The sequence below is a fragment of the Platichthys flesus genome, chromosome 16 (assembly GCF_949316205.1).
Source record: "Platichthys flesus chromosome 16, fPlaFle2.1, whole genome shotgun sequence".
Lineage (NCBI taxonomy): Eukaryota > Metazoa > Chordata > Actinopteri > Pleuronectiformes > Pleuronectidae > Platichthys > Platichthys flesus.
In genome coordinates this window covers 10,094,147-10,120,107 of record NC_084960.1, presented here as the reverse complement: position 1 = coordinate 10,120,107, position 25,961 = coordinate 10,094,147, and the positions used below count along the sequence as shown (strand labels likewise).

Genomic DNA, 25,961 nt, shown 5'->3' with positions numbered 1-25,961 from the left:
GAAACATCGAAAACGCCCCCTCCGTTCACCTGAAACTTGTGACACTTCAGTTTATCTGGGTTGTTGTTGTTGTTGGCATCGCTGTATTTCCACTAAAGTTGTTTGTGGGGGAGATAAACATGGAAGCTAAACTAAAGACGGAGTTGGGGACAGCCATGCTGAAGGCTACCGGTCACTCAGGAGGTGGATGTATCAGCGAGGGCCAGAGCTATGATACAGACACTGGGAGAGTGTTTGTGAAGATCAATCACAAGAGCGAGGTATTTAACATCATTCTCTAATATCTATGTACTATAGTGCATATGCTTCTTAATGTCAGTTTCTCCCTCTGTACTATTAGTCTGGGTGGAAAAGCACATCAGTGAATAAGCTTTGTTCTTCCAGGTAATAAAGGTAATATCATTAACATTTTGTGTGTTTTATTCAGGCTAAACAGATGTTTGATGGCGAGATGGCCAGTTTGGACGCCCTTTTAAAGACAGACACTATCAAAGTCCCCAAACCTGTGAAGGTGATCGAGCTCGACACAGGGGGATGTGTGCTTGTGATGGAGCATCTAGACATGAGAGGTCTGAACAAGTAAGAGCTCTCTCCTACAACCTGCTAAGTGCTGTATAGGTGCCATTACCACAGTGTACAGACTGTAATCTAACCCTGTTTCTGTTTTGAATGTGATTCTTTGTCATCTACAACTTCAATGTGTAGGTACTCAAAGCACCTTGGAGAGCAGCTGGCAGATCTGCATCTTCACAACAAGAGACTGATGAAACAATTTGAGAGAGAGCAGCAGACAGTGGGTAATTCACCATAATGTCACCTTTGTACAGACATCTTTTATCCTCTTGTTCCTAGTGACTATTACTGATATATAAACTCACATAAATAGGGCTATTTAACTTATACTATCATACGCAGGAAAAGGAGCTGGGCAGTCAGATGTGGCCGTTGTTGGGAAATTTGGCTTTAGTGTACCTACATGCTGTGGATATCTACCACAGGTAACACATATATTGTATCTGTATACTAGGTGAAACTGGATTGTATTAAAGTATAAGAGTGCAAGGTCTTTAAGTCACTTCTGTATTTGATTTTCTGCTCCCTCCAGCGAAACGAGTGGCAGGATGATTGGGTGACATTTTTCTCCCAGCAGCGGCTGCAGCACCAGCTTAACATGGTGGAGAATTCTTATGGAGACAGGGAGGCCAGAGAGCTGTGGGCCAAGCTACAGGTGCACATCATCAGAAACAAACTTTACACATCTCTTATGATTGTATCGATAATTGACCTGTGCAACTTACATATTTTGTCTGTTTTTGTCAGCTGAAGATCCCTCAGTTTTTCACAGATCTGGAGATGGTCCCTGCTCTCCTCCATGGAGATCTATGGGGAGGCAACGTGTCAGAATGTGCAGATGGCCCAGTCATCTTTGACCCTGCTTCCTTCTATGGACACTCAGAGTTTGAGCTGGGCATCGCTGGAATGTTCGGTGGCTTCAACAGATCTTTTTACTCTGCTTACCATGAAAAGATTCCTAAAGCACCCGGCTTTGCGGAGAGAAACCAGCTCTACCAACTCTACCACTATCTGAATCACTGGAACCACTTTGGTGGTGGCTACAGAGGCTCCTCAATAGGAATTATGAAGAACTTACTGAAGTAATTGCACACACTTTGTAGAAAGCTTCAGATGTCTTAAAGACAAGCCAATTATTATGTATATATTGACAGAGGCTAATTTGACCAAAATAGTGTGGGTAATTGTGAGAGAGACAAAACATAACATTTCTGCATTGTAATATATATTTTTAGTTTGTACAAAACTGCCCTGACTGTTCCACCCATGATTGTATTGTATGATTTAACAATGATACAAACTTAATTATCTCCAAATGATTTACCTTCTTGACTGACTGTTGATGTCACAGGCTGATACACTACATACACCTACAGAGTGTTGCTAGTAGCAATGTATTCACTGTTTAACCAACAATAAATCCTCAGATGATCCAAATGGTTTTTTGTAGTCTACCTCCATCACCATAAAGTCTTTTGACCCCTGCCTCCATGATCAAGTCAACTTTACAAAATGTAAACATGTACCTACATTATTGACTTTGTATTAATTAGGGCCTGACAGACAGTGTTATTGAAATTGAAAGAAATAATAATAATATATATATAAAACTATATATAAAAAAAAATATTGAAAAATATTAAATTAAATGAAATCAAAAAAAGAAAATATACTGGGCGCGCACATCCTGCGCAGAAGCCGAGTGCGCACATCCTGCGTAGAAGCCCACTGATCAAATCAAACCTCCGGCCTCCTGAACATTTACCTTGAAGGTGAGCTGTCCCTCTGTTTCTCCCTTTTGATGTCCTCGTTCAAATTTAGCTTCTCAGGTTGACTCTCACTTCATGCACAGACCAGGTGAGACCTCACAACTGCACGAATCTACAACAACAACAAATCCCTGGATTTTTGCTGCTCAATTTCCAAGCAGTCTGCTGCTGCTTGTTTCCATGTGATGTCCTGAGGCTTCTCCCTGCTGGCTGCTTGGTTCCTCTGCTGCTCTTGTATGATTTTTTTATCATATGATTCAGCCATGATTCGTCATGTTATTCAGCCAGCGATTTGCAAAGGAAGATGCTATTATTCACGAAGAGCACCTTTCAAATACAGGCAACTCAAAATGCTTGGGGAAGAATCCTTCAAAAGTAATCAGAATTCTTTTTTTATTGCCAAGTATGATTGCACATACAGGAAATTGCCTTGGGTCGTTAATTGGTGCACTGAACATAAAACAACAATATTAAAACAGCAATATAAAAACAACATATACACATAAAACAACAATATAGAAACGTGCGGTGCTAGTGCCACTAATATATCAATTAATAACCGTAGATTCAAATAAATTTATAGATATACAAAACTGAACTACAACTATTTTAAGGATGATATAAATTCTTGGTAAATTATGTTTATCAAATATAAACACTATTTAAAATTCAAGGATTTTTGCTTATTCACAGTGAAGGAACCGCATACGCGATGGTCCTGGCACTTCTCGCTTGCCGTACAGTGGAAGGCGGTACGGAAGCGTGTTGCGCACATAGAATGATTCTACCAGGGTGGCCATAGAGACAGAAGCAAAACAGGGCGGCATCACATGCACCAGCCTCCAAAACAGTGTGGCGTCAAAACAAGTGCAGCTGCCTCCAACCCGTGTGGCATCAGGGCAGCAGCCTTCACGTGTCACTGGCAGTTTCTGTTGAACCAGGAATTGCCTCTGCGAAGCTTGCGTCCACTGCACGTCTGAGCGAGCATCATCACAATACAAGAGGTAAATGGCTAAATTAATTTCAGTAGGATAACATAGCCTTTTTCTCGCGTGAAATCTCTAGACTACATTGTAGTTCATGTTTTGTAACTCCCATCGTGCCCCAGGCTCCTTTCATTCCACACCCGTCCTGTTTTGCTTGTCATAGCTAGCTAACCGCTCCACAACTTGTACGCTAGCCTCCACAAGGGACTCAGAATGGCTGTAACGGACGCAGAGATTGGCTGCTCCGGCGGTGGTGGGCCCGAGTCCGACCCCGTGGCCAGAGCTTGTGTCCTGGACGGCTTCAGCGAGAGAGACGAGACCCGGGCGCTCATGTCCAGTCTGCCGGAAGTCCACGGGGACATGCAGTCCACAGAGTTCACCACAGAAAGGTTCCTGGGTGAGTGAGACAAGTCCCCCTCCTCAGAGTTCATGCATCCTTACATACACACGTTTCAATGGTGGCGCCGCTCTTTCACAGGTCATCACATCCTGCCTGTTTTTCTCCCACAGTGATAATGGACAGATATCAAGAGCAGCCTCATCTGCTGGACCCACATCTAGGTACATTAAATCAAATGTGTGACTCTGATTTTGAATTTAGATTTGTAATGGAAGTCGTCTGGAAAATATATATACATTTTTCTTTTTATAGAATGGATGTTGAATTTGATACTGGATTTTGTGAGGAGTGAAAAGTCTCCATCATCACTGGTTCACCTGAGCTTCAAGTTTCTCTACATTATCTCTAAGGTCGGTTTAGCCAATGCTCTTGCTGACAGACGTTTGCTTAATCTGTGTAAATCCACTGGATATAGTAAAACTCATTACTCGGAACAGAACGCTCATTATACTGACGTGGGAAAGTCAGTACTGCTCCTCTGTGATATAAGTCCCCTGACTACCTGTACTTTGTTCTGTTTAGGTAAGAGGCTATAAAGTCTTCATGCAGATTCTTCCACATGAGGTTGCTGATCTCCAGCCAGTCCTGGACTTGCTGTCCAAACAGGATCCCGCAGACATTGAGGTGAGACTGACTTTACATGTCATCGGCAAATGTGTATGTTCCTCTTACAAATCTTGCTTGTGTTATCTTTATTGTGGCCTCAGCAGGAGCTTGTTTGACCATGTTTTAATTCCAGACCTGGGAAACTCGCTACATGCTGTTGCTGTGGCTTTCCATGACCTGCCTCATTCCCTTTGACCTGTCACGTCTGGACGGCAATCTGGAGTCAGACGGTGGAAAGGCCAGAGAGTCCACTATGGAGCGTATTTTAGCTATTGCAAAGGTAAGTTAAGTATACGAAATAATCTTGATTTTGTTGTGTTGTGTGTTTTATTGGAGAGATTGAGCTGAATGTCTAGTTTTCTGCCTCCGAAAGGGATCGTATTTGTTGTCAGTACTTGCGGTTCCTATACAATAGTATAACTAACAGTCTAAAAGCTCAGCAGAAAATTCCTGTGACGTTTAAAGCAGCTTATAACAAAGTTCCCTGTTTTGTTGTAGAATCAGATGATAAAGCAAAAAGTTTGCCTCCCTGTCAAAATTGAAGTTAGCACAGAGAAACGTAATTTAATAGCGTAACTTTTGATAAATATATTATGCTCTGGTTATGTTTGTTTCTATGTTGTATTATTATATAACCTTTTAAGCATGTGATGATATTTGACACTCCTGATGTCATACAGTATTAATAACAGTTGTTATTTGCTTGTTTGCAGTCTTATCTATCAGCCAATGATAGTTCCAGGGATGCTGCATGCGTACTGGTATCAAAGTAAGTGTATAAACAGACTATTACTTTGTACTCAGATTTCTTGGTTGTCACCAAAAAATAAACAGTAACAGTAATATTTCTTTAAAGATCATTTACTTTTTCAATATTTATACCCATTAAAGAGGAGTTGCCTAAAAAGCTTGGTTGGAACATAATTATTGTTTTGATCAAATCAGGATCATCAAGAACTCACCAACAAGACATGTCTTACATATTTAGGGTCCGACTGTGCGAAGGCCCTGGTGCTTTTTGTTTCTGACAAGGACGTTTTTATTAAATGTTCTGTGCATAGTCCAGTCAGCAGGAAAATTCTCCACTGTACATTGAATCAAAACCTATTATCACAGTCCCAGTCTGAACAGCTCCATATGTTAATATGAACTCAGGGTCATAGTGCAACCTGCTGATCCGCGTGAAAACGCCAAACGCACACAACGTGGAGCTGTTTCGCCGGGTCCCTGTCCCCCCCCCCCCGGGCCCGCACAGTACTGCCCTAGTTTTACTCATTTCGGTTGTTGAGAGCTACCATAATTATTTCTTCAAATTTTGTCTTGTTTAAGGATTTTGTTTTATGTAGTGTATTATCATGTTACATTTTGGTATCGTTCATGATTTTACCAACCATGTTGAACTATAAGATGTAATTATCTTTCTAACCAATGGAGGGCAGGGTTGTTCTTAAAATACCTTTGCTGTTGGCTTCCTTTGTTTATCCTAATGAAACCCTGAAAGTCTTTATCTTCTTCTTGCACATACAGGTTCATGACACGCCACGATGTGCAACAGAAGTTTCTCGGAGAATTTTTGGACTGGAGCCTCACCACTATATTCCAGACCAGTGACGAGTTACTGAAAGACATTAGGTTGCTAAATGGTGTTCTGCAGTCTCTGGTAAATACATTATCCCTGATCATATTAGATAGATAGATAGATAGATAGATAGATTACAGAAGGCCTGGCTGTGTCTATGTTTTGAATCGGGGCCAACTGTGGGCATCGCTTCATCCAAACCTGCAGGGGGTGGTTTGCAAGAGCTGACATGAAGCTGACATGACTGGTATGTTTCACCTAATGTGATTTTAGCAGGTGTGTATTGCACCTGTTGCATGTGTGGGAGGTTCTGCTTCAAGTGACTTATGACTGTTTAATCCACAGATTTAAGAGATATTCTCTAGTTTTTCAGCAAATGCGAACAGGGCTGTGGGCATATTAGCAATTTTCAAATCACTCCCTGCCAGTTAAGGTAACGTACCTCAGGCAAGAACAGTAGAGTTAAATTATTGCCACATAAGCTTGCGTAACATTTAAGAAAGGGTTCCTTTGTACTTGTCAAAAATTCTTCTGACGGGACCCGGCCTCTGTAGTTTTTAGAATGTTCAAAACTGTCTGTCTGTTCAGTCAACAAGGCTCATACTTGTATGCAAACCTGCTGATCTGTGTGAAGGTTGAGACTGAAGCGATGCAGAAAAACAAGCAACATAAAAAGGCCAAAAAGGACTTGTTATGGACAGTGTGGTGTGTGGAATGCATGCTGGTTTCTGAGAGAACTCTGTAACTTGGTTAGTTTGTTGATGTTTTGTAAAACTTACTATTTCTAAATGTGTGCTGCCCTCCCAAATGTCACTGTTCTCATGTGTCCTCTGCAGTATGATAGATCGATCTGGTCTGATCTTCTTTGTGTCTCTTAGGCAAAGCTTTTCAAACACGGGAAACGAGATGATCTACTCCAGTATGGTAGGTTCCCTTCTTTCTCTTTTATAGCTACTGTATCTGCAGTAGTAAAATGAATAAAGATCAATTCATTTTGCCGTCAGTCCCAATCGGTTGTTTTTACAGGCATCTCAGGAGTTCAGATGTCTTCAACTTGTTGGAAATATTATTATAATTAGAAAAAGAACAGATTTTTGTTCACTCTATGATCTTGTTATGTCGGTTAAATATTTATCGTAGCCTAACCTCCACCCAAAATGCCTTTTTAAATAAGTTGAAAATAATTGTTCTACTTAGCTTTTGTCAGAGATCTCCAAAATACATAAATGTTCTATATCTGTTGGCTGTGTATATTCCTGTATATATTTATTTATTCATTATTTTATTACATGATATAATTAATATGTTTTCATGTGTTTCCCAGCTCCCACAATCCTGCGGTGTCTGGAGCAGAGAAATCTAGCGGAGAGCAGCCAGGCCATGCTGAGGAAGCCTGGTGTCAAACTAATCCAGAGACTCGGCCTCTGCTTCCTGAAGCCACGTTTGGCTGCTTGGCGGTCAGACATGAAAGCAATAAATAAATTCAAGATTTTTTTGGTTATGTGAAAATGAGATTGTGAAAGTCTATTAGAATATACAATATTGTGTAATGACCAAAATATGTTATAGGTATAAGAGGCAGTAGCACAACGTTTAGAAATGTATATTCATGTTTTTCAGTTACCAGAGGGGAAACCGCTCCCTCTGCGCAAACCTTTCCACGTCCGAATCGGCTTCAGCTGCTGATGCTCTGACTCCTCATATGGACACACAGGAGCAGATCGAAGACTATGATATACCTGGAGAGATAGAAACTGTTATCGGTAAGTTCCCGCCTCAACTAAGTGTGAAAAGGTTGTTATTGCAATACGTCTTATCTGAAACTTTAATTTGCATGTGTTCTTTTTACAGAGCATCTGCTGGTTGGACTTAAAGATAAGGAAACCATTGTGCGGTGGTCTGCGGCAAAGGGGTAACAATCTCCCCCTTATAACGGCTTATAACAAGTTCCCCTTGTATTCTTTTTTTTTAATGTATTCTCTATGTGAAACAGATTTTCCAGATGTCTTTGTTTCATTTAAATGTATTTACCCCTTCAGCAATGGGAGGGTGACTGGGAGGCTTCCCAGGGAGCTGGCAGACGAGGTGGTTGGATCATTACTGGATTGCTTCAGGTAGGTTCATGTTTGGGGGCTATTTGCTCTCACAATCAGTGACTCTCAGCTACTTTTTTTTAATTTTAAATACCTGTCAGGCAGGGACAAAATGTTTAGCCGCCCCACTATTTAAGAAATGTTTCCTATATTTTCAACTGCAACGTGTGCGTTGTGTTTCAAGCTTCCAGGAAACCGACATGGCTTGGCACGGAGGCTGCCTGGCCTTGGCAGAGCTGAGCAGAAGAGGCCTGCTGCTGCCCTCGAGATTGACAGAGGGTACGTTTCCACAAATTCACACTGAAATCGTTAATACAGTTTTAGATAAATTGATTACTGTAAGCAAGTCAGTGTTTGTTACCTATTTATTAAAAATGTGTACATTTACAGTGCATTACCATATCTTATATCTCCAACTTTACACAATGACAAACCTGTCCAGATTTAAATATTAAAAACCCTTAAAAAATGCTTTCCATCTTTTCCCATCTAGTCTGATGTTAAGAGACGTTATATATACACACACCTGTGGCAACATGTCTTTTCATTTAACACATATTTTTTATCTTAATGACTGACCATGTGCCACAACTGTAGACATTTCACATATTTTTTAGATTAATCAAATCTTTCAGTGCTTATTTAATATGTTAACTTGAACGTCGAGGTTGAAAGGTGGGAGATGCTTTGTCCTTATTAACAAATCTTATTTGTTTCTGTCAGCGATGCCTCCTCCTCAGAACCCGTCCTTGAACTTTTGCTCGCTTGTTCGGTTTATGGCAGTTGTTTTCAGCCCTGCCACTCTTTGCTCTCTTCTTGCCATTTGTCTTGTGCTTAGTGTTCTCTGGAGAGCCAGGACCTCTAGCATCCATGTTATGTTCTGAGGGCCTGACTGCAGTGCTGAAGTCACATGAGGAGACAGCAGAGCTTGCAATGGAGAGCTGACAGAGAGCCAGCGCTGCCGTCTGCCTCTGGTCAAACGGTTCTTCATCCAGCTCATCGTCTGGCATCCGCTGTAGATGTTCAGGGCTGCTGTGACAAGCTCGAATGCTGAGGTTCAGAGGCAAATCATCCTCCTTTAATTTCTCTGTGTCTGAACACCTCAGTCTGTGTTCAGATGGGCTGTTTTCGCTGTCCTGTTTTCTTGTTGAGAGGTTGAGGGGAGCCAGATCTTCTCTGCTCTCATCATCATCTTGTCCTGACATAGTTTGTGGACTTGTCTCAGAGACAGAAATGGAGGAATAACTTCTGATCTCTGCTGACCTGACAGAAACAGACCAAAACAAACATTTGAAGGACAGTACAAAAATTGTAAATGAAATACACTGCAGCTGAGGAATAATTTATTTCTCGGTACATAAACAAATAGGGATTTCGCTTACCCTCTGTCCACAGGTTGAAGTCTTAAATGCAGCAAGCTTTCAGCAGACTCTCGTCTTAGGTCAGACGTAATGTCTTGCATGGAGGCAGCTGTGTGGACTAGTTGGGTGGTTGGCTGAGAGTCACCCATGCTGGTGTACTGCAGGGGCTCTGTGTCTCTCTGGAGAGTGTGTGCATGGTTTGGTCTGTCCGGGGACCCCAAAGCAGAACAACCCTCTTTGGGGCTTAGCCTGGTTGCCTTGTCTCCACTTTGAACATGGTTGCTCTGCTCTTGAGAAGATGTGTTGAGACCAGTGTGTCTGGGATGTGAGTGCATGTATAACTCATAATCCTTGGGCCTCAGGGTTTGGTCGTACAAAGGAATATATCTGGGTCCTGTAAATGGCATGGAGAGCTCATGTGGCCTGTACAGGGTATAGTGCATAGGAGGGGGTGGGTGGAGAGGGTGGCAGTACCTGTATGCGTATGCAGGAAAAAGGGAAGCGTGAGGTGGGGCAATGGGTTGTGGCATCAACGGCCTCTGTGGATCCATCAACTCTGGCTGGAAAGAAGAAGAGTTTGGCTCATTTGCATGGTGATTCCCTGGGAGGTAGTATGACGGATACAGGGGACGGTCTGGCATGAGATAAGTCGGGTATTCAGGAACCATGGGTGGGGCTAATGGCTTTAAGGGAATGGACGAGGGATTCGTGCCCCATGAGAAATCTGGCCGGCTGAAAGCGGGAACAGGGATTTGCGAATCCTCTGACTGCTGCCCAGACGACTTGAAGGTGTCAGATCCCTCACGGTTGGGTGTGACGGGGTAGAAGGCAGATGGGCGTGGCAGGGATTGTGCTTCATTGCTCTCCCTGTTCTCTCTCTCTGTAACTGTAATTGGTGTTGTCACATTCTGGCCGTCCTTATTCAGTGGACTGTCACACCCTACGTCTATGTCTTCTGTGTCTTCTCTGCACTCATCTTTGCTCTCCTCCGCCCCCTGTTCCTGGGGACTGTCGTCCTGAACCGCTTGCACGGGCTCGGGGCTAGGACAATCCTTGGATGTGTCGGGGGCTCCCTTTGCTACAGTTTTTACCTGTCGAGCTGTTTGCCCAGTTTTCTGGGACATCAGGGAGATAGAGTTTTTACACAAGTTGTATTTCATGTGGTTGAAGAGATGGGACTTTTCATTGCAGGTGAAGGGACACTGGAAGCACTGGTACTTGAAGGGCTTGCCTGGCGGCCGGGGAATGTAGTGAGGTCTCTTTGGCTTGCGTTCCTGAGCAGTCTCCATCTTGGTTGTAATGCACGTTTTCTGTAAGAAATAAAAAGAATAACCAAGATTAAGAAAAAGTAGTCACACTAAAGCAAAACACTAAAAGAGTAACTTGTGAATCATTGCCTCTTTTTTTCCAGATTGTCACTGAGTAATGAGGCTTATACAGTTGTTTTACTGGTTCAGGTGGGTTAGGGTTAGGGTCCGCACGGTCAGAAAAATCAAAAACACTGCACCCTCGGGCTAATACATTTCTTCAACGGTTTCTTTACTCTGTATTGGACACGAAGTTGAGCGTTAGTTAAATATGAAAACTTGTCTCCTGTATGCAAAAAATTACCTGCGTGTTTGCATAGGTGCACTTGTGTGTTAGTGTTGCTTTAGTCTATTGACAGCAGCTTGCAAACGATTCTGCTTGGCGTGTGTTCAGCTGTCTATCATTCAGATTTTCCTCCACTCATGTATCCTGTATAGTTGGGGAGCTGCTAAGGCACGAGGTCGGCAGTTGTCGGGTAGACTAGACACTTACTAACACAGACCTGGAGGGCATGCAGAGACTTGCTTTCTCTCCCAACCTTACTAAACTCTGGGCAGTCGGCGTGGGAACTACCAGCCACCTGCTTCCCATGACTACACCTGCAGGATGCACTCTCTCCTTCATCATTTGATGAGCTCACCAGCTTTGGAGAAATGCAAAAAGTTATTCTTCATTAATGTCTCTGGCATCTGAAACACTCCTGGTTTGCCTTTGACATGAAACATCACCTAAAGCAGTGAGTTAAGTGTTGCTGGGTGTCGCTCGGAGGAACCTGCTTGTCGTGCGCTGTCGCAAGAAGCTGTCGCTCAAGTTTCTGTTAAGCTGTAGTAACACGCAAAGCCACTCCCTTCTTCACAATTGAAATAAATTTTAAGTCCCTTTCTAACATTTTTGCAGTTCCCTACCAATATGACACAATAAAAAACCTTTCTGGTTAGTCTTTGTCTTTGTAAAAATATAAATTTGTTTCCTTGGATCTCTGGTGTCAATATATGTTGTTGAGAAAAAAAGGGCTGAATTATTGACCTAAAACTTTAGTTACATAGAGGGTTCTCTACACAGGTCAGGCACTTTACCTCTGACTCAGCCACAGCAGTGCAAGCAGGTGCCTAATAATACAGTCCATAGGTAACAGGTGCAGGCAATGCTTACACTACCGTAAATATACAACTTTATAGTTCAGAGAACAGTACCTTTACAAAACATTGGAGTCTTACGAAAAACTCAGAAAGGCTTTGACCGAGTACCATAAGTTCTTTTTAAATCAACGCTACTCAGTTTTCATTTAAAAGACGATTAAGAAAAACCGTACCTTTCCTGAGTGTCCTCTCCGGAGTGTTCGGCCTAAAGAGAGCCGCTCCACAGTCCAAGGCAAACGTTAGTGTCTCGTCAGGACATTCGCTCCAATATGTGCCAAGAGTTGAGAGTGTCTCTGTGTGTGACTGTGCATGTGTGTGCTGTAATTGGTGATGATAGTTGTGTGGTGAGTTCCTTTCTCTGAGGTGTTGTCTCACCAGTGGGTGGAGCTTCAGCCCAAACAGCAGGGCCCTTGGGCAACATTGATGTACTTGATATTAGTCAGGCCTCAAGGGATGATTTACATGACGGGCTGAGGTGGGGGCTATCGTCTTTCCTGCTCCTTCAGTCTCTTGTGTAGAAATGACCACGCGGGCCCTGTTCTGCGGTTCTACAGAAGAACATGCTCCTTTGCATAAGCGCAGCAGATTTCAAGTCAAGCACAGCAGAACGCTGGCAAAATCGGCATGAGATTTGCATACTTGCAGGTGTATTTGTTGCTGTTCTTGTTCAGCGTTACCTCCCTTCTTGTGTGAACAGTGTGCAAAGAAAAGAATGCAGACTTGTTATGGCTATTAGTTATTCTTTGTTTGTCAAACACTACATATAAATACCAGCATTTGCATTTTTTTTCTATTGCTTTTAATCATTCCAATTTTCCAAAAATCAGTTCTCTTTTTTTCTCTGTATGTGCTGCAAAATGATTTATAAATTAACCTTTCAATTTTCAAATGTTTTAACACTCCTGACTTTCAAGATTGTATACGTTAAGTGCTTGATGTAAATGCTTAGTTTTTTGTTTTTAAGTTCTCATCCAGCTCTGTTGTCTGCTTGCAGTCGTGCCACTCATCATCAAGTCCCTGACCTATGACGAGAAGAGGGGAGCGTGCAGCGTTGGTTCCAACGTGCGGGACGCTGCCTGCTATGTGTGCTGGTCTTTCGCCAGAGCTTACGAACCCAAAGACCTCCAACCGTTTGTCACTGATATAGCCAGGTAACCCTCTTCTTTCCTTTCCCATACAACCACACCACATGCATGGATTGCTGCAAAACCTCTGAGTGCTTTGCCATCTATGTCAAGTAGACTGTCTTAAGGGTGAATCTTTTGCGACCACAAAGTATTCATTTCATATAATTAAGATTGTTTGGATACAAACTGAAAAAGCCAGGATCATCTACACTTGTCGAAAATCATCCCTTTTGCGAAAATCACCTGTGAAGCTGAGTTGTAAACATCAGTCGGGGGCTAGCAAGACATGTTGGGGCATTTTTGTGCCATTATAACCAATAGAAATGTATTCATTAATATTGTGTTGCATTAGAAGAAAAGAGCTAATAGTAGAATAATTAATTATACCTAATTATATTAATAACAATTATTAATGAAAATTGTTATGTTTGTATTGTTTTAACCATTGTTTTTTTTTTATAAGCAGAGGAGCACTTACCTCTGCCAAAGCGGGTAATGCTTATGTCTGAGTTTCAGGACAGATTTTTCCAAAACTTTAAAAAGAAATTCACTCTCTTTAACATTGTAAGGGCATTTTTCACAGATTTCACGGGTAATTGTTTATGGATCTTGATGCAACAATCATATTTAGTGTGCAGATATCAATTTTTTAGGCAATTTGTTGAACATCCAAATAAAAATCTAGACTATTGAATTTAAATGGGTTTTCATAAGGAGACTGTTGGGCTTTGGCCTTAAAAGTAGATGAGGGCCTTGTTCAGAGATCTAATATGTAACATTAGTAGCTTTATCGACCTCAAATTGGTTTATTTGGACATAAGTGACTCTTACATTAATGTTATTTGTGGTTTTACTCAGTGTGACCTGGATGCTTATTCCAACATGTGACTGACTGACAGGCTGAATTCATTCAGGATCAGAAGCAGGGGGCAACCTTCAAAGTAACGAGAGACGTCTCGATACTAACTGTCAACAGCCAGTGCAGAGAAACTAGGGTGCAATATCATGCAGTGACGTTTGTTCAGTCTTAGTCAATACTAACGGTTTGCCTCCACCGAGCATGTATGGACCTGTGGCCTCTAACTGTGCAGACCAGCTCTGCAGAGTCAGTTTGAACCCCTACTACCATTATCATGAGCATTATCATGATCAGTCGCAACAACACCCTCCCTTCTCCCGGCCTACAGGATTGCCAGGTTTCGCCTGTTACTGTAGGTTTCGGTCGCCGTTTGGCAGCAAAGCTCCGACAAGCTGGTTCCTGCTCTATTAATCACAGCTTGATGACATTAGCTGAAAACTCACTATTGAGAATGTGGGACTTAGGTGACTTGGGGGCACACTCACACACACGGTTGTCTACTTCCACAGTTACAGTTACAGATTCAGGGCAGGATCTATTGTGCAATCATTTTGTTTTCAAGCCCTCGGGGTAGGGGCAGTAAGTAAAGCTGCAGGCCTAAATCCTGGTGTCTGGAAGCAGGGAACAGAGAAGGAGAGCAAACAAAATAAACAACCGTTTGTGTTAGGCTGTCCTTTCAATATAGGTTGCACCCTCTTTAACAACTGACATTCACACATCCACGTCTCCTGGAACTTATTGTGGCAACGTAGCGGGCGAGGATGCTGAGATACAAACGTAGACACTATCAATTTCCCATTCCCATATCGCAGCAGTCATCGTTAATCACACTGTGGCTGTGTTCATGATGCAATGCTGGGAACCTGCAGCCAAAAAAAATCTGTTTTGTGGTGATGCAAATCTGAGTCAAGAGTTTTTATATTAATCTATTGAAACATTTGTTGTTGCAATGTAACACGGCTTACTGAGAAGGTTAGTTATACGAGATTGTATATCTGTCAGTTTTTACAAACTGCATAATAAATCTAACAAAAAGGGACGAATTTATTACGACTGGACAAAATCTAAAAATTGTACGATTTAATTGCCATCAGTTGCCATACAATTAAAGTCTAAATTTGATATGTATTTCTCATGCATTGGGTGAGCATAGTAGGTAATTATAACACATAAATGATTAACCTCAGATTCACATATATGTTGCTGTTTATGAAGTGTTTGTCATTCATATTTCTTTAATTTGTCTTTAAACTTAAAGAAATATGAATCATGAAAACTTTAATCTTGATTTATTTTATTTATATTTGTGGCTGTACTAACACTGTTAACAAATGACTTCCCTCTGTGCATAAAGTTTACACAAGTCTTGTTTCAGACATCTTATAATCTTTGTGTTTCTCTCTGCAGCGCTTTGCTGATCACTACCGTGTTCGATCGAAATGTCAACTGCCGCAGAGCCGCCTCTGTGAGTTATCTGTTTTATATCCAATGATCTCTGTACATCTACAGTTACATGACACAAGTTCACTTTAATGTCTTGTTTTCTCCCAGGCTGCCTTCCAGGAGAATGTCGGCAGACAGGTTTGTGACTGAAGCATTAACTACTCATACACTATGACTAACAGAATCACTGTGATTTTAAATTTATTTGCTGCCAAATAACCAGGTCTTGCTCAAACTTGCCTTGTCGGCAGAAGTTTGTGAAGTAAAGTAATGGCCTCCCAATCTGGCTCTAAGCAAACACTAGTTTTTCCAACAGTCCTTCGGCCACAAAGTGCCCTTACAACCTGAGCTCATCACCTCTCACAATAACATAGACCTTTCTAGCACACTGCACTGAAAAAAATATCAGCTGTTTATTGCTTGTTTGTCTCAACAGGGAACTTTCCCTCATGGTATTGACATTTTAACTGCAGCAGACTACTATGCTGTGGGGAATCTCAACACTTGTTTTCTCAACATCAGGTAATAAACACTGTTTTCACGTAACTTGGGACATTTGCAGCTTCTTGGCTTTAACTGTCACATCTTATAATATACTGAAAAGTGAAGGTGCACTTGAGCAAAGGCTGAGGATGACTATTTGAACAACAGGTGTTGTCCTATTCTGCCTCACACATAGAAGTATGTAAAATGTAAACACATCAGTGATGCACATAATGTTTAAAATTTAGTTTAGAGTTAATAGGATATTTAATGTAGTAGATTAAAGGCATTTTTATGAGCTGGAAGTGCCATTAGGTACTTGATAAATAAGAGTGATACTTCCCCTATTTAAAGTCGCACTCCTCCACCGTATCCAATAGCCTCTATGTGAGGCTGTACATTTTTCCACAATGTTGTGTGGTAAACTAAAACTCAAGGTTTTTGTGTAGACATCTCCAGCACTCACATTTTGAAGAATGTGTGTTTAGGAACAGCAGCAACTTTCTCTGACATGTGAGGAGTGAACTGTGTTTTCCATCCAACATAGAAGCGCTTCAACCCTTTCAGGAATTTCCACCCATGGCAGAAATGCAGCAGAGCAAATATTCAAGCAGTACAATGGATGGAAAGATGTTAGCCTCAGGGCGCGTCTGACCTAAAATGGCACATAAGAAACTAAATGAAGTAAAGATGTATAAAATAGTTGATCTTTCTCCGCTGGCATTCATCCTGCATTGTTGTTGTTGATCTCGCAGCGTTTACGTTGCTAGTTTCCCAGAGTACACCAATGCCATGATCGACCATTTAGTAGCCATGAAGATCAACCACTGGGATTGGTAAGTGCTTGTATTGTCCTGCACTTGCCACACATGATGAAACAGGACGCACAGTGAGTTTTTTAATCTTTAAAACAAATCTCTTGTCCTGTGTCTGTTTTGCAGTGTGATCCGGGAGCTTGCGAGCAAAGCGCTCCACAACCTGACGCCTCAAGCACCCGATTATATGGCAACAACAGGTAAACAATGTCACCGTACCTGTTTCCCAGGCATTGAAGTGCCTCCAACAAGATGCATATGCGACATGACTGATTGGAACTGACTGAAACGTATAATTATTGCTTATGAGTAGATAAATGCCATGCACTTTCCTCCTGGTTGGTTTCAGTTCTGCCGCAGCTGTTGTCCATGGCAGTGGGCATTGACCTCCACAGTCGCCATGGAGCCATCCTGGCATGTGCAGAGGTCACACACGCTCTGTACAAACTGGGCCTTCAGACCGACAGGTACACCTTCAGCACTATGACAAAGGAACATTGAGCTCAGGCTGGATGTCCAAGGCTTGTGCTTCTCGTGTATTAGCTTTTCCTTTACATTGAGTCACAATGATGAGCACCATTGTCTCTGAAAGATAAGCACCCGGGAATGTTCTAATCCCGGAACCTTGCTAGACAACATCTCCCCCATCCAGAAGATTTTCCAGAGTCAGCTAATTCTCCTCTAGCCACCTGGATAAAAATGTGTAAACTACACAATAAAAAAGGTTTTAGCCTGTATCGAGTTCATTCAGGTGGTTAGACAAGTCTGAAGAATCTTAAATATCTTCATATGACTTTTGTCGATTTTTCACACATCCGTATTTATTTCAGTGAGAAATGGATCGATGCTAGCAGCTAACAGTAAAGCTAATACATGAGAGGCACAAACTGGGGTAATCCTTGTCCCACCTGAATAGTAGAATATACTGTGAAGATGAGCTGTACACAAGCCTTTGGCCTGATGTGAAATTGTATGGAAGCAAGACTTGGAAAGTGTATGTTTGTTTGAGTTTGTGCTCAAAACCTGCTGATGATGCAGTTTTTTATAGATTTATTTGAATTTATTTATAATAACAAATACACTTGTACAGAATCTGTTCCTTGAACTGTTGCCTGCCTTTGTCCTGTAGAACTGTGTTGGACATGATTTCTTCAGAATGTGTGGACGCACTGAAAAACATTCACCAAAAGGTAAGAGTACCTAAAAAATTATACATTTAAAATTGAATAAACTGTGTCAAAATGTCCCCTGTTGTTGATTTTAATTTGTTGATGCACTTTCAGCTTCAGGACAGAAAACAGTACAGGTAGGATAAATTATTCAATCTACTCTCTAGAGTTTGGAGTATGGTTAAAAACATTATTATAATTTCGGCTTTATAATAAAATGATGCTCTTTTATTTAAGGGGTCTTGGTGGAGAACTTATGAGACCGGCAAGTAAGTTGAATAGCAGAACAGTGGTGTTACTGGTTTTTAGGTTTTTAGTTGGAAGAGTTTCTGCTAATACAGCTGATTTGATTGTTTTCATCTTCTCTGCAGTGTGCAACATAATAGAAAAACTGTCCCTGTCCAAAATGCCTTTTAAGAACGACCCTATAATCGGTAAGTTATTAAACACTTGTGATTATACTTTTAATTTAATTCAGTATCACACCCAATAGTGTCTGACGTTGTGTCACTATGTTTTAGCTGACTGGCAGTGGCTCATTGATGACACCATAAAAAACCTTCATCTAGTTTCCAGTGGAGCGAAGGATGGGATTATGGTAAACTTAATACATTTTTATAGTTCTCTATAAGTAGAGGTAACAGCAGGGATTCAAGAAAAAATGTTCCTTTTGAATTGTCAGTTAAATTCTAGTTAAATGCTTCATATCCGCAAAGAAATTTATTTGGAAGTAGTTTAACACAGTGTCTGCTCTTAGAGAATAGTGTTTCCTTCTTCATTCCCTCACTGCTCTTCCTGCTGTCTCTGCAGGCTGCATTGTTGGCAGCTTTCTCTGCCTTGTGTGAGGAATATTACGAGGTCGAGGCAGGGCAGGCTGATTCGCAGATCCAAGGTAGGTTCAGTACAGTGTCCTACTGCACTGGATTTTCCTCTCGGTCTTAGTTTGAAAATAATCTCTGCGCTCTATTTGTCTAATGTGCACACGTGTAGATGTCCTGGTAACTCAGTACATCGAGGGGCTGAAGAGTCCGCAGATGCTCACTCGCTGTGGATCTGCCCTCACTCTCGGCTGTCTGCCAAGATTCATGATCCGTGGCAAACTGAAGCAGGTGTGCTTTAAGTTCTATGTGCATTTTCAAGGCATTGGACATCTCACTGTCTTAGTATTTAGGCCTAAATTGTGTGTGTACATGTGTGTATTAGATCTTTGAAGGCCTCCAGCAGATGTGCGCTGTCAGCCAGAGGGAAGGGAGATTTACAGAGGCGAGGAGAGATGCAGTCAGAGCGATTGCTCAGTGAGTTTTCACATCTTTGCATATTCTGTCTCAATGTTTTCCTATATTTGTGTTTTAGCTAACTGATAATGGTCCAGACTTGTGTCTCAAAGGCCCTCTGCCCCCCCCCCCCCCCCCTCCTTTTGTGTCGCTCGTCTTGCTAGCTTAACTGCGTAGCTGTGCAGGTTGTAAGATAAACAGTGGACTGACTCTACCTGCAGGACCTGAATCACATGTTAGCCATGGGTTTTCCATCTTTTCCCACCAAAAAAACTTTATCTGATTTTCTTGTTTATGTGATATCTTCCTTTTACCTTTCTATTTTTTTTTTTTACTCTCCATCAGAGTGTGTGTGAAGGTGGGTGTTTGCACCGGCGGCTCCCCAGACTCTACTCTATGTTCGGAAAACGTAGCCCAGGTGTACGACACGCTGCTGGAGAGCATCAATGACTACACAACAGACGGCAGAGGGAACATCGGGGCGTGGTAAGTGAACTCTCTCACCAACACATATCTAGATGTATACATGTGGACACACTCGTGCTCTTTTAATTGCCTCAGGCATTAGCAACATTCTCCTGCCCGAGGCCTCCAGTGTTTTCTCAGTCCCTCCGCCTTTCTCAGTACCTCCAGGCCATGGTTACCGACTCGCCAGGAATGCCACCAGGCTTGTCACTTGTCCACACAGCATGGGATGGGCTGTTTCTTTCAGGCAATCTTTTTATTTCAACCATTTCTTCCGTTCTTTTTCGTACTTCCTTATCTACAATCAGTGTTTTCTTTGTTGCGTGAGATTTTTTTTGTTTTTTAAAGCACTCGCCCCCACACAGGGACACATTTCTCTCTCTTTCTTTTCACCTTCACAGCCATAAATGTTCTGTCTTTTCTGTTTTTGCGTCAAATTTTCTCTCAGGACAATAACCAGGCGTTCCACCGGTTGCCTGTGCACCTGTTTCAGGGTGTGACTTTTGAATGAATGACCTGATTAACGTTTCACATAAACAAATTGTGCCCTGCAGACATAAAGCTACTTTGACTATAAAGCTGACAAATTCAGCGAAACAGGAATGCACTCTTCAAATGGTGGTGTTCCAGCCTGTGATGTGTTTTAAACGACAATTTTAAGGACTTACTACTGGATGACTCTGGCCAATGAGTTTATAGTAGATTCAAAACCAAATCAGTTCAAGCAATGAATCTCCCCCTGTCTTTTCCCCCAGGGTGAGAGAGGCAGCAATGACCAGTCTGATGGATGTGACCCTGGTGGTGGCCAGTGGTTCCCCAGAGATCCTATCAACTGACATGTGAGTAGAACACTCTGATTGACACCAGCTTATGGCTCATTTTTATAAAACTAAACCATACAGTCAGAGGAACTCTTCACTGTCGACAGCTGCTGACCATAAAACCTGTATTATAAGTTGTGCATAGACCTGTGGTATGTTCATGGCCTTGAGTAATCCGTATCACCTCAATGTTGGAAGGTGTGGCCACATAACTGAGCACTAAGTCAGTGAAACTTGATGGTAATTCTAGTAGAGGAAAAGGATAAAACAATATGTAAGATCCACTTCTACCATTGATTTTAGCTGAGATTAAAAAGATTCATGTCATGGTAGAATACAAATAATGTTAATGTTTGACTTCTGCAACGTTTAAGAAGTCACTTTCCATGTGTCACCCTTGCTCTTCCGGGCACAGGACTTGGTATAAGTTTGAAACAATGGCTGATTTGTTGATTTTATCTTTCTTCGGGAAGCATTTCAAACTTCTTGTTTTCTATCATTGTATGATGCAGAGTGAGGTGCATGATGTGTGGCCTGGCCAAGCAGGCAGCAGAGAAGATCGATCGATACAGAGCCCACGCTGGCAACATCTTCCTGCGCCTCCTTCACAGCACAGAGCCTGCAGTTCCACACATTCCCCACCAGAAAGAGCTGCTGGACATTTTTCCTGTGTGAGTTACTCCTGCCTGTAAATTCATTCCATCAGTTGGCCTGCTTTATCTTTAAAACAGCAGCAATGCATCAAGTAACATCGCATAGAGTTTTTCAAGGTCCTTGGTCCAAGCCTCATGGAAAGTTTTTCGAAGTTATATTATCTTTGGATTCAGGACATGTCGGTTCTGTCTCTTCATGTGATACCACCTTCAACCCATGATGCTGAGATCAGGCCATCTGTGGGAAGGCCTCCCTGTTCTTCTTATTCTTTAGCGTCTCTATTGTTCGTTACGACTATGGCTGTACGCTCTGGGTTTGTTTTCCTTTGTGACCCATCAGACGCCTCCCTGATGTTATTGCTTAACATCTGAAGTGCCTAAACCTTTCGCACAGCACTGTACATAAAATATGAAAGCTTTATGCAGAGTGATTTTTATGAACAATAACTTGTATGGTTTTTATTATTTGTAATCTTTGGCCCCACCTGCTTTGTCTTTCAGTGAGACCACAACCAGTCTGAACTGGAATGCTCCATCCCAAGCTTACCAGTATATCACCCAGCTGCTTGCACTGCCCCAGTATCAGTACCACACCCTGCTCGGGCTCTGCGCGTCTGTGGGAGATATCACCGAGTCCACAGTAGGTCAAGTTTGATGAGAGGATTAGACCATTGTGAAATCAGAGCATTATGTTGTTAAGAAGGGCGAGAAAATGACATGTGATAAATCGAAAAACAAACACAGACACTTCCATAGAGGAAACAATGTTTCAGGGAATTAATATGAGTCATAAACTCCGGCTGTCTCAGTCACTAGATCTCACCACAGACTGTATGTAAAGACAGACAACTTTTTTGGGGATCGGTCACGCCAGCCATCCCGATACACAGGTCCACAGTCTGTGATCTCACTCTCATCAACAAAACCCCAAAGGAGGAATTAATCATATCTCACAAAGCACTCAAATCCTGTCTTTGCCCTTTGAATGTGTCACCCTCCTGTATTTTATATAATATCACTTCCATCTACAATGTTAACTTAGTAGACACACCCAGACAATGGTAAACATTATTTAAATGCTGCTGCGATGAGAACACAGTCTCTGGAGGTGAGTTAGACGTGGCTTATAATTTTACTTCAGGATGTTGTTTTAGGTTTTTACTGCTGGTATTTGATTGTGCATGCTGGGGTTTTCCAAAGCCCTGCTCAACATCACACAGTGTTGAATAGTTGTGGAGCCAGGTGGTAAAATCCTACTGCCAGTAATAAACTAGAAAAATCTGTTTGTTATTTAGGAGGAAGTTTAACCAGCAGGGGGAGCCATGTGTCTATTATAGTCGACTCACTCCTCTGCATGTAGGAATCGTTCTTTCTCTTGAACCTTCTGACTTGAAATGAATTCTTACATTCACAAAATATTCAGGGTGTTCTTAGATTTACTGCATCCCAGTACCTGTGCCAGTTTATATAATATTGTGGCAACTGCTCTAGCATTATAACAAATTAATCTAACGTTTCCCTCATGGCACTGGTGAGATTCTCCCATCAGTCAAATCTTTGCATTGTAGTGCTAAATAACAACTGTCTACTGCTTTCCACCAGTGACCTTTTCCTCACTATCACTTGGGAAGCCCAGCAGGGGCCCCCAACTAGTGTTGATCAAGTTCTCCCTCCTACTTCATAATGACCTAACCTGTTAAAATCCATTTTGAAATGGCCCTTCCCATAAAGATTTGTGGTGATAAAATTATTTTTAGCTTTAATGTTTGTGTATATAATAAAGAAAAATAAGTTTGAAGCCTGTAATAGCAGCAGCGAGGCCAGTAACGCTAAACTCATCTGCCAATGGAGGCTGTAAACATATTCCCTTGGAGACGATCTGGCTCTTGTCCTGCGTTCACCTCCGGGTCTTCTAGCATTTCTTTGCCACAGATAGATCCTCAGAGACGGGAAGGACTGATATGTTTGTACAGGGTTGCATGCAGGAAACTGAGCCAAGACTGCAACAGTACATGGGCCAAGATTACCATTCTCACACCACAGGCACATAGAGAGGACAGAGAGCGATGGAGGGTCCACCAACTTTCCAGGAATCGCCCTTGAAGGGCAGTCTGAATGTAGAGAGAGCATTGAGTGCAGTCCTGTAAGAGCCAAACAACAGAAGCTGTGCCAAGTTCTGACACTGGAAAAAAAAGAAAATCAGATTAGAACCTTGTGTATGATTAAAGGGATAGTTCACCGCAAAATGAAAATTCACTAATTATCTACTCACCACTGTGTTGATGGAGACGCGGGTGAAGTGGTTGAGTCCACAAAACACTTCTGGAGTCTAAGGGGCAAACAGCGTTGCAGCTGACGTAATAAAACAACATTGTGTAACATTTAGCTCAAAGGAGTCTACTAAATATAAATAAATCCTTGTGATGTTTTCACTAGTGCGTTTCATCTGAATTGTACGAATCGTTGTTTTCTTTACCCTATACTTTACTTTATATTTACATTCGGGAGCAGGTCCTCTCTACGGAGGCAGCCCTGACTGGCCATTTACAGTAGGCCAGTCAGGGTTTGAGACACATGGAGCTAAATAAGAGTGATGAGAGTTCCTATAGGTCTGCTGGATGTGTACAGTGCAGGAAATCAGTGCTCCCTCTACAGCACATAGTGTCGAGGTTTGACACTTTGTTTCTCACAGTCGGATGATTTCATCTGCTTTAACTGTTTATCTTTCCAAGGCCCCTCTGCTTCACTCTCCCTCGCCAATAAGCACACAGTTAATTTCACGTGCAAAAACGTTATACAATGTGTGAGTCATAAAATGTCTCGCTGACATTTCTTAAACTCAGTCAATAACAAACAGTCATTGTTGCATCTAACCTCTCCACAGTGAGAGGCTCCACATTCACTGCTGCTCTCCACTGCCTCTGCTCAGGTGCAGTTTTCTTCCAAGTCGTTGTTCGATCATATGAAAGGGATCCAGGAGAATGAAGCTGCTCTGACACAGTTTGGAGATACTTTGCTGAGAGTCTTAAGAAACAATCTCCACAACTGCAGGTACACTCACACACTCACACACACACACACCCGATGGAAGGTTGTTGTTGTTATATTTATTAAACTCTATGGTTCAAATGTCTTATTCCATCTCATTTCTATAAATCCTCTCTACGATATGAGTGTCAGTTTTCTTTTCTTTTTTTCAGGGTGGCTACTTCCTCTCTTAAGATGGTGGATCAGATGCTCTCCAACAACTGCTTTGAAATCTTCACAACGCAAGAGAAGTAAGTGCTGTGAAAGCATTGTCTTAGTTATTTTTTTAAACATGGGTGATATGAGAACTTAAGTTTGTCTGTTTTTCTTTTCTGAGTCATCCGTTCTGTGTGGAAATCTTGGCTCTCTGCAAAGAGTTCAGGAAGACCAAGGAAATTCAGAAGCTGTCCGCCTGCGTCGCTGTGTAAGTCTTCATCTCATTGATACATGCAAACATTAAATAGGGCTCTAAAACCAGCTGAATGAATGACACATAAATGGTTTGACTGGTGTTTCCCAGCTTCTGTGGGCTGATCCAGTTCCAGGGTGAAGTGAGGAAGAAGGTTTTGTCCCAGCTGCTGATGCTGCTCTGCCATCCCTTCCCTGTGGTAAGTTCACACATGTTGTATTGATATAGTTTTTCATTAAAATGTCTTAAAACAACTTCAGCCATGTTATACATTTTGTTGACTAAAATGTTCAAATTCAGACAATTCCCAATTTTATTGAAGGTAACAAGACGTTTGATTTAAGTCGCTTTTTTAATTGCATCATATCCACTTAACCTGAGGCTTTGCCCGTCTCCACTATAAGGACAACTGACATAAAACAAACAGTTAGCCTGTGTTTTCTTACAGTGTTTGCATCGGCCACTTTTCGTTTGGTCCGTTACTTTATTAAACATTTAAAACATTACCTAATTTCTGTCCGTAATAAATCCGCAATGGAGATAAAGTCAACAACTCCATGATAACACGCTGCTTCACAGCATCATCCACCTAGGTCTTATGTTCAAGTTGCATATTGGACATTTAAAACTCACACACTCCGTCTTTAGCGTGATAAATCTGCCCTGTAGTAATATTGTAATGTGTGGCTAATTTTGTCGTTGTGACCAACAACAGTAAAGAAAAAAACTTGACCTGGTTCTTTCTTCTATCTGTAGATAAGAAAGACGACAGCGGGCCAGATGTATGAGATGGTGCTGACCTACGATGATGTCATGGATCCAGAAGTGCTGGATGATGTCATGACCCTGCTGAGTGATACTAACTGGTTAGTTGTTCCGACTGAATGCTTATGGTAAATGTTCTTTAATATATTGAATGAATTCCGTACAGGATGTTGCATGTTCTTGGTCTGTGTGTCCATTCCAGGGAAAGTGACCTCCCCACAGTGCGGCCTCACAGGAATCAGCTCTGTGATTGGTTGGGGGTCCCCAGACCACAGCTGGTTTCCAAGGTAACCATTTGAGTGACATCAGTTTGATCAGAGTGCTTGTTGGATTTGTTTCGTCACCTTGTTGGACTTGGAGTTTAACCCTAACCCCTCTCTGTCATCAGCAGAGCCAGGTCCAGGCCCCCTGATCTCCCATGCCTGTGAAAACAGAAAACTACGGAGGTGGACAAAAAACTGTAGAAAATTCCAGTCGTACTGACAAAGTGTCTCTCCTTAGAATAACATGCCATTAAATGGATGAAAACTAAAGTTGTTCCCCCTCCTTTTGTTATTATTACCAGAGAGTTCTTGTATAACAGAAAGTTTTCAATCAGTCACATTATTAACACAGTTTTTGTCCTGTGGAACTTTTCCTGATCCAATATGAGGAATGATTTCTTGTGGAGATGGAATTAAGGTTTGGGGCTTTTCCCCTGCGTTGTTATTGCACTTTCCAAACTCACAGTAATCCTCAGCACATCTGTATCTCATCCTAGTTTCCTGCGCATAACCCTTTTCCTTACATGCCCCCCATTTGGAAATGGTTTCACCAGAGCTGTTTACTCGTAACTTT

The 25,961-nt window shown here is 41.9% G+C and overlaps 3 protein-coding genes across 5 annotated transcripts; 2 read left to right on the top strand and 1 right to left on the bottom strand.

Annotated features, from left to right (window-relative positions):
- The first annotated feature begins 3 nt into the window (after positions 1-3).
- fn3krp (fructosamine 3 kinase related protein) lies at positions 4-2,010 on the top strand. Its single transcript, XM_062407176.1, has 6 exons — positions 4-260; positions 428-579; positions 706-797; positions 916-998; positions 1,106-1,228; positions 1,321-2,010. Exons 1-6 carry the CDS (start codon positions 120-122, stop codon positions 1,657-1,659), a joined length of 930 nt encoding a protein of 309 aa, XP_062263160.1. The 5' UTR covers positions 4-119; the 3' UTR covers positions 1,660-2,010.
- Positions 2,011-3,118: 1,108 nt separating this feature from the next.
- Positions 3,119-25,657, top strand: tbcd (tubulin folding cofactor D). Of its 3 annotated transcripts, none has more exons than XM_062408466.1 (40): positions 3,119-3,346; positions 3,523-3,725; positions 3,839-3,889; positions 3,981-4,078; positions 4,251-4,352; positions 4,468-4,614; positions 5,048-5,103; positions 5,862-5,994; positions 6,792-6,837; positions 7,238-7,370; positions 7,534-7,676; positions 7,765-7,825; positions 7,953-8,027; positions 8,191-8,285; positions 12,809-12,965; positions 15,208-15,265; positions 15,352-15,381; positions 15,680-15,765; positions 16,482-16,562; positions 16,668-16,741; positions 16,891-17,008; positions 17,671-17,731; positions 17,825-17,847; positions 17,948-17,979; positions 18,082-18,144; positions 18,232-18,308; positions 18,521-18,602; positions 18,701-18,819; positions 18,914-19,005; positions 19,330-19,470; positions 20,205-20,288; positions 20,783-20,941; positions 21,425-21,563; positions 23,853-23,974; positions 24,124-24,201; positions 24,288-24,374; positions 24,471-24,558; positions 25,116-25,225; positions 25,327-25,411; positions 25,516-25,657. In XM_062408466.1, the coding sequence occupies exons 2-40, from the start codon at positions 3,542-3,544 to the stop codon at positions 25,534-25,536; spliced, it is 3,591 nt and encodes a 1,196-aa protein (XP_062264450.1). In that variant the 5' UTR covers positions 3,119-3,346; positions 3,523-3,541; the 3' UTR covers positions 25,537-25,657. The 3 variants fall into 3 exon arrangements, with proteins under 3 accessions (XP_062264450.1, XP_062264448.1, XP_062264449.1); XM_062408464.1 differs by having other exon boundaries at positions 25,513-25,657; XM_062408465.1 differs by having other exon boundaries at positions 3,492-3,725; positions 25,513-25,657.
- Positions 8,354-12,284, bottom strand: znf750 (zinc finger protein 750). The gene is made up of 3 exons (XM_062408467.1): positions 11,988-12,284; positions 9,389-10,677; positions 8,354-9,269 (listed from the first exon to the last, which is right to left on the bottom strand). Exons 2-3 carry the CDS (start codon positions 10,654-10,656, stop codon positions 8,726-8,728), a joined length of 1,812 nt encoding a protein of 603 aa, XP_062264451.1. The 5' UTR covers positions 10,657-10,677; positions 11,988-12,284; the 3' UTR covers positions 8,354-8,725.
- Positions 25,658-25,961: the final 304 nt, after the last annotated feature.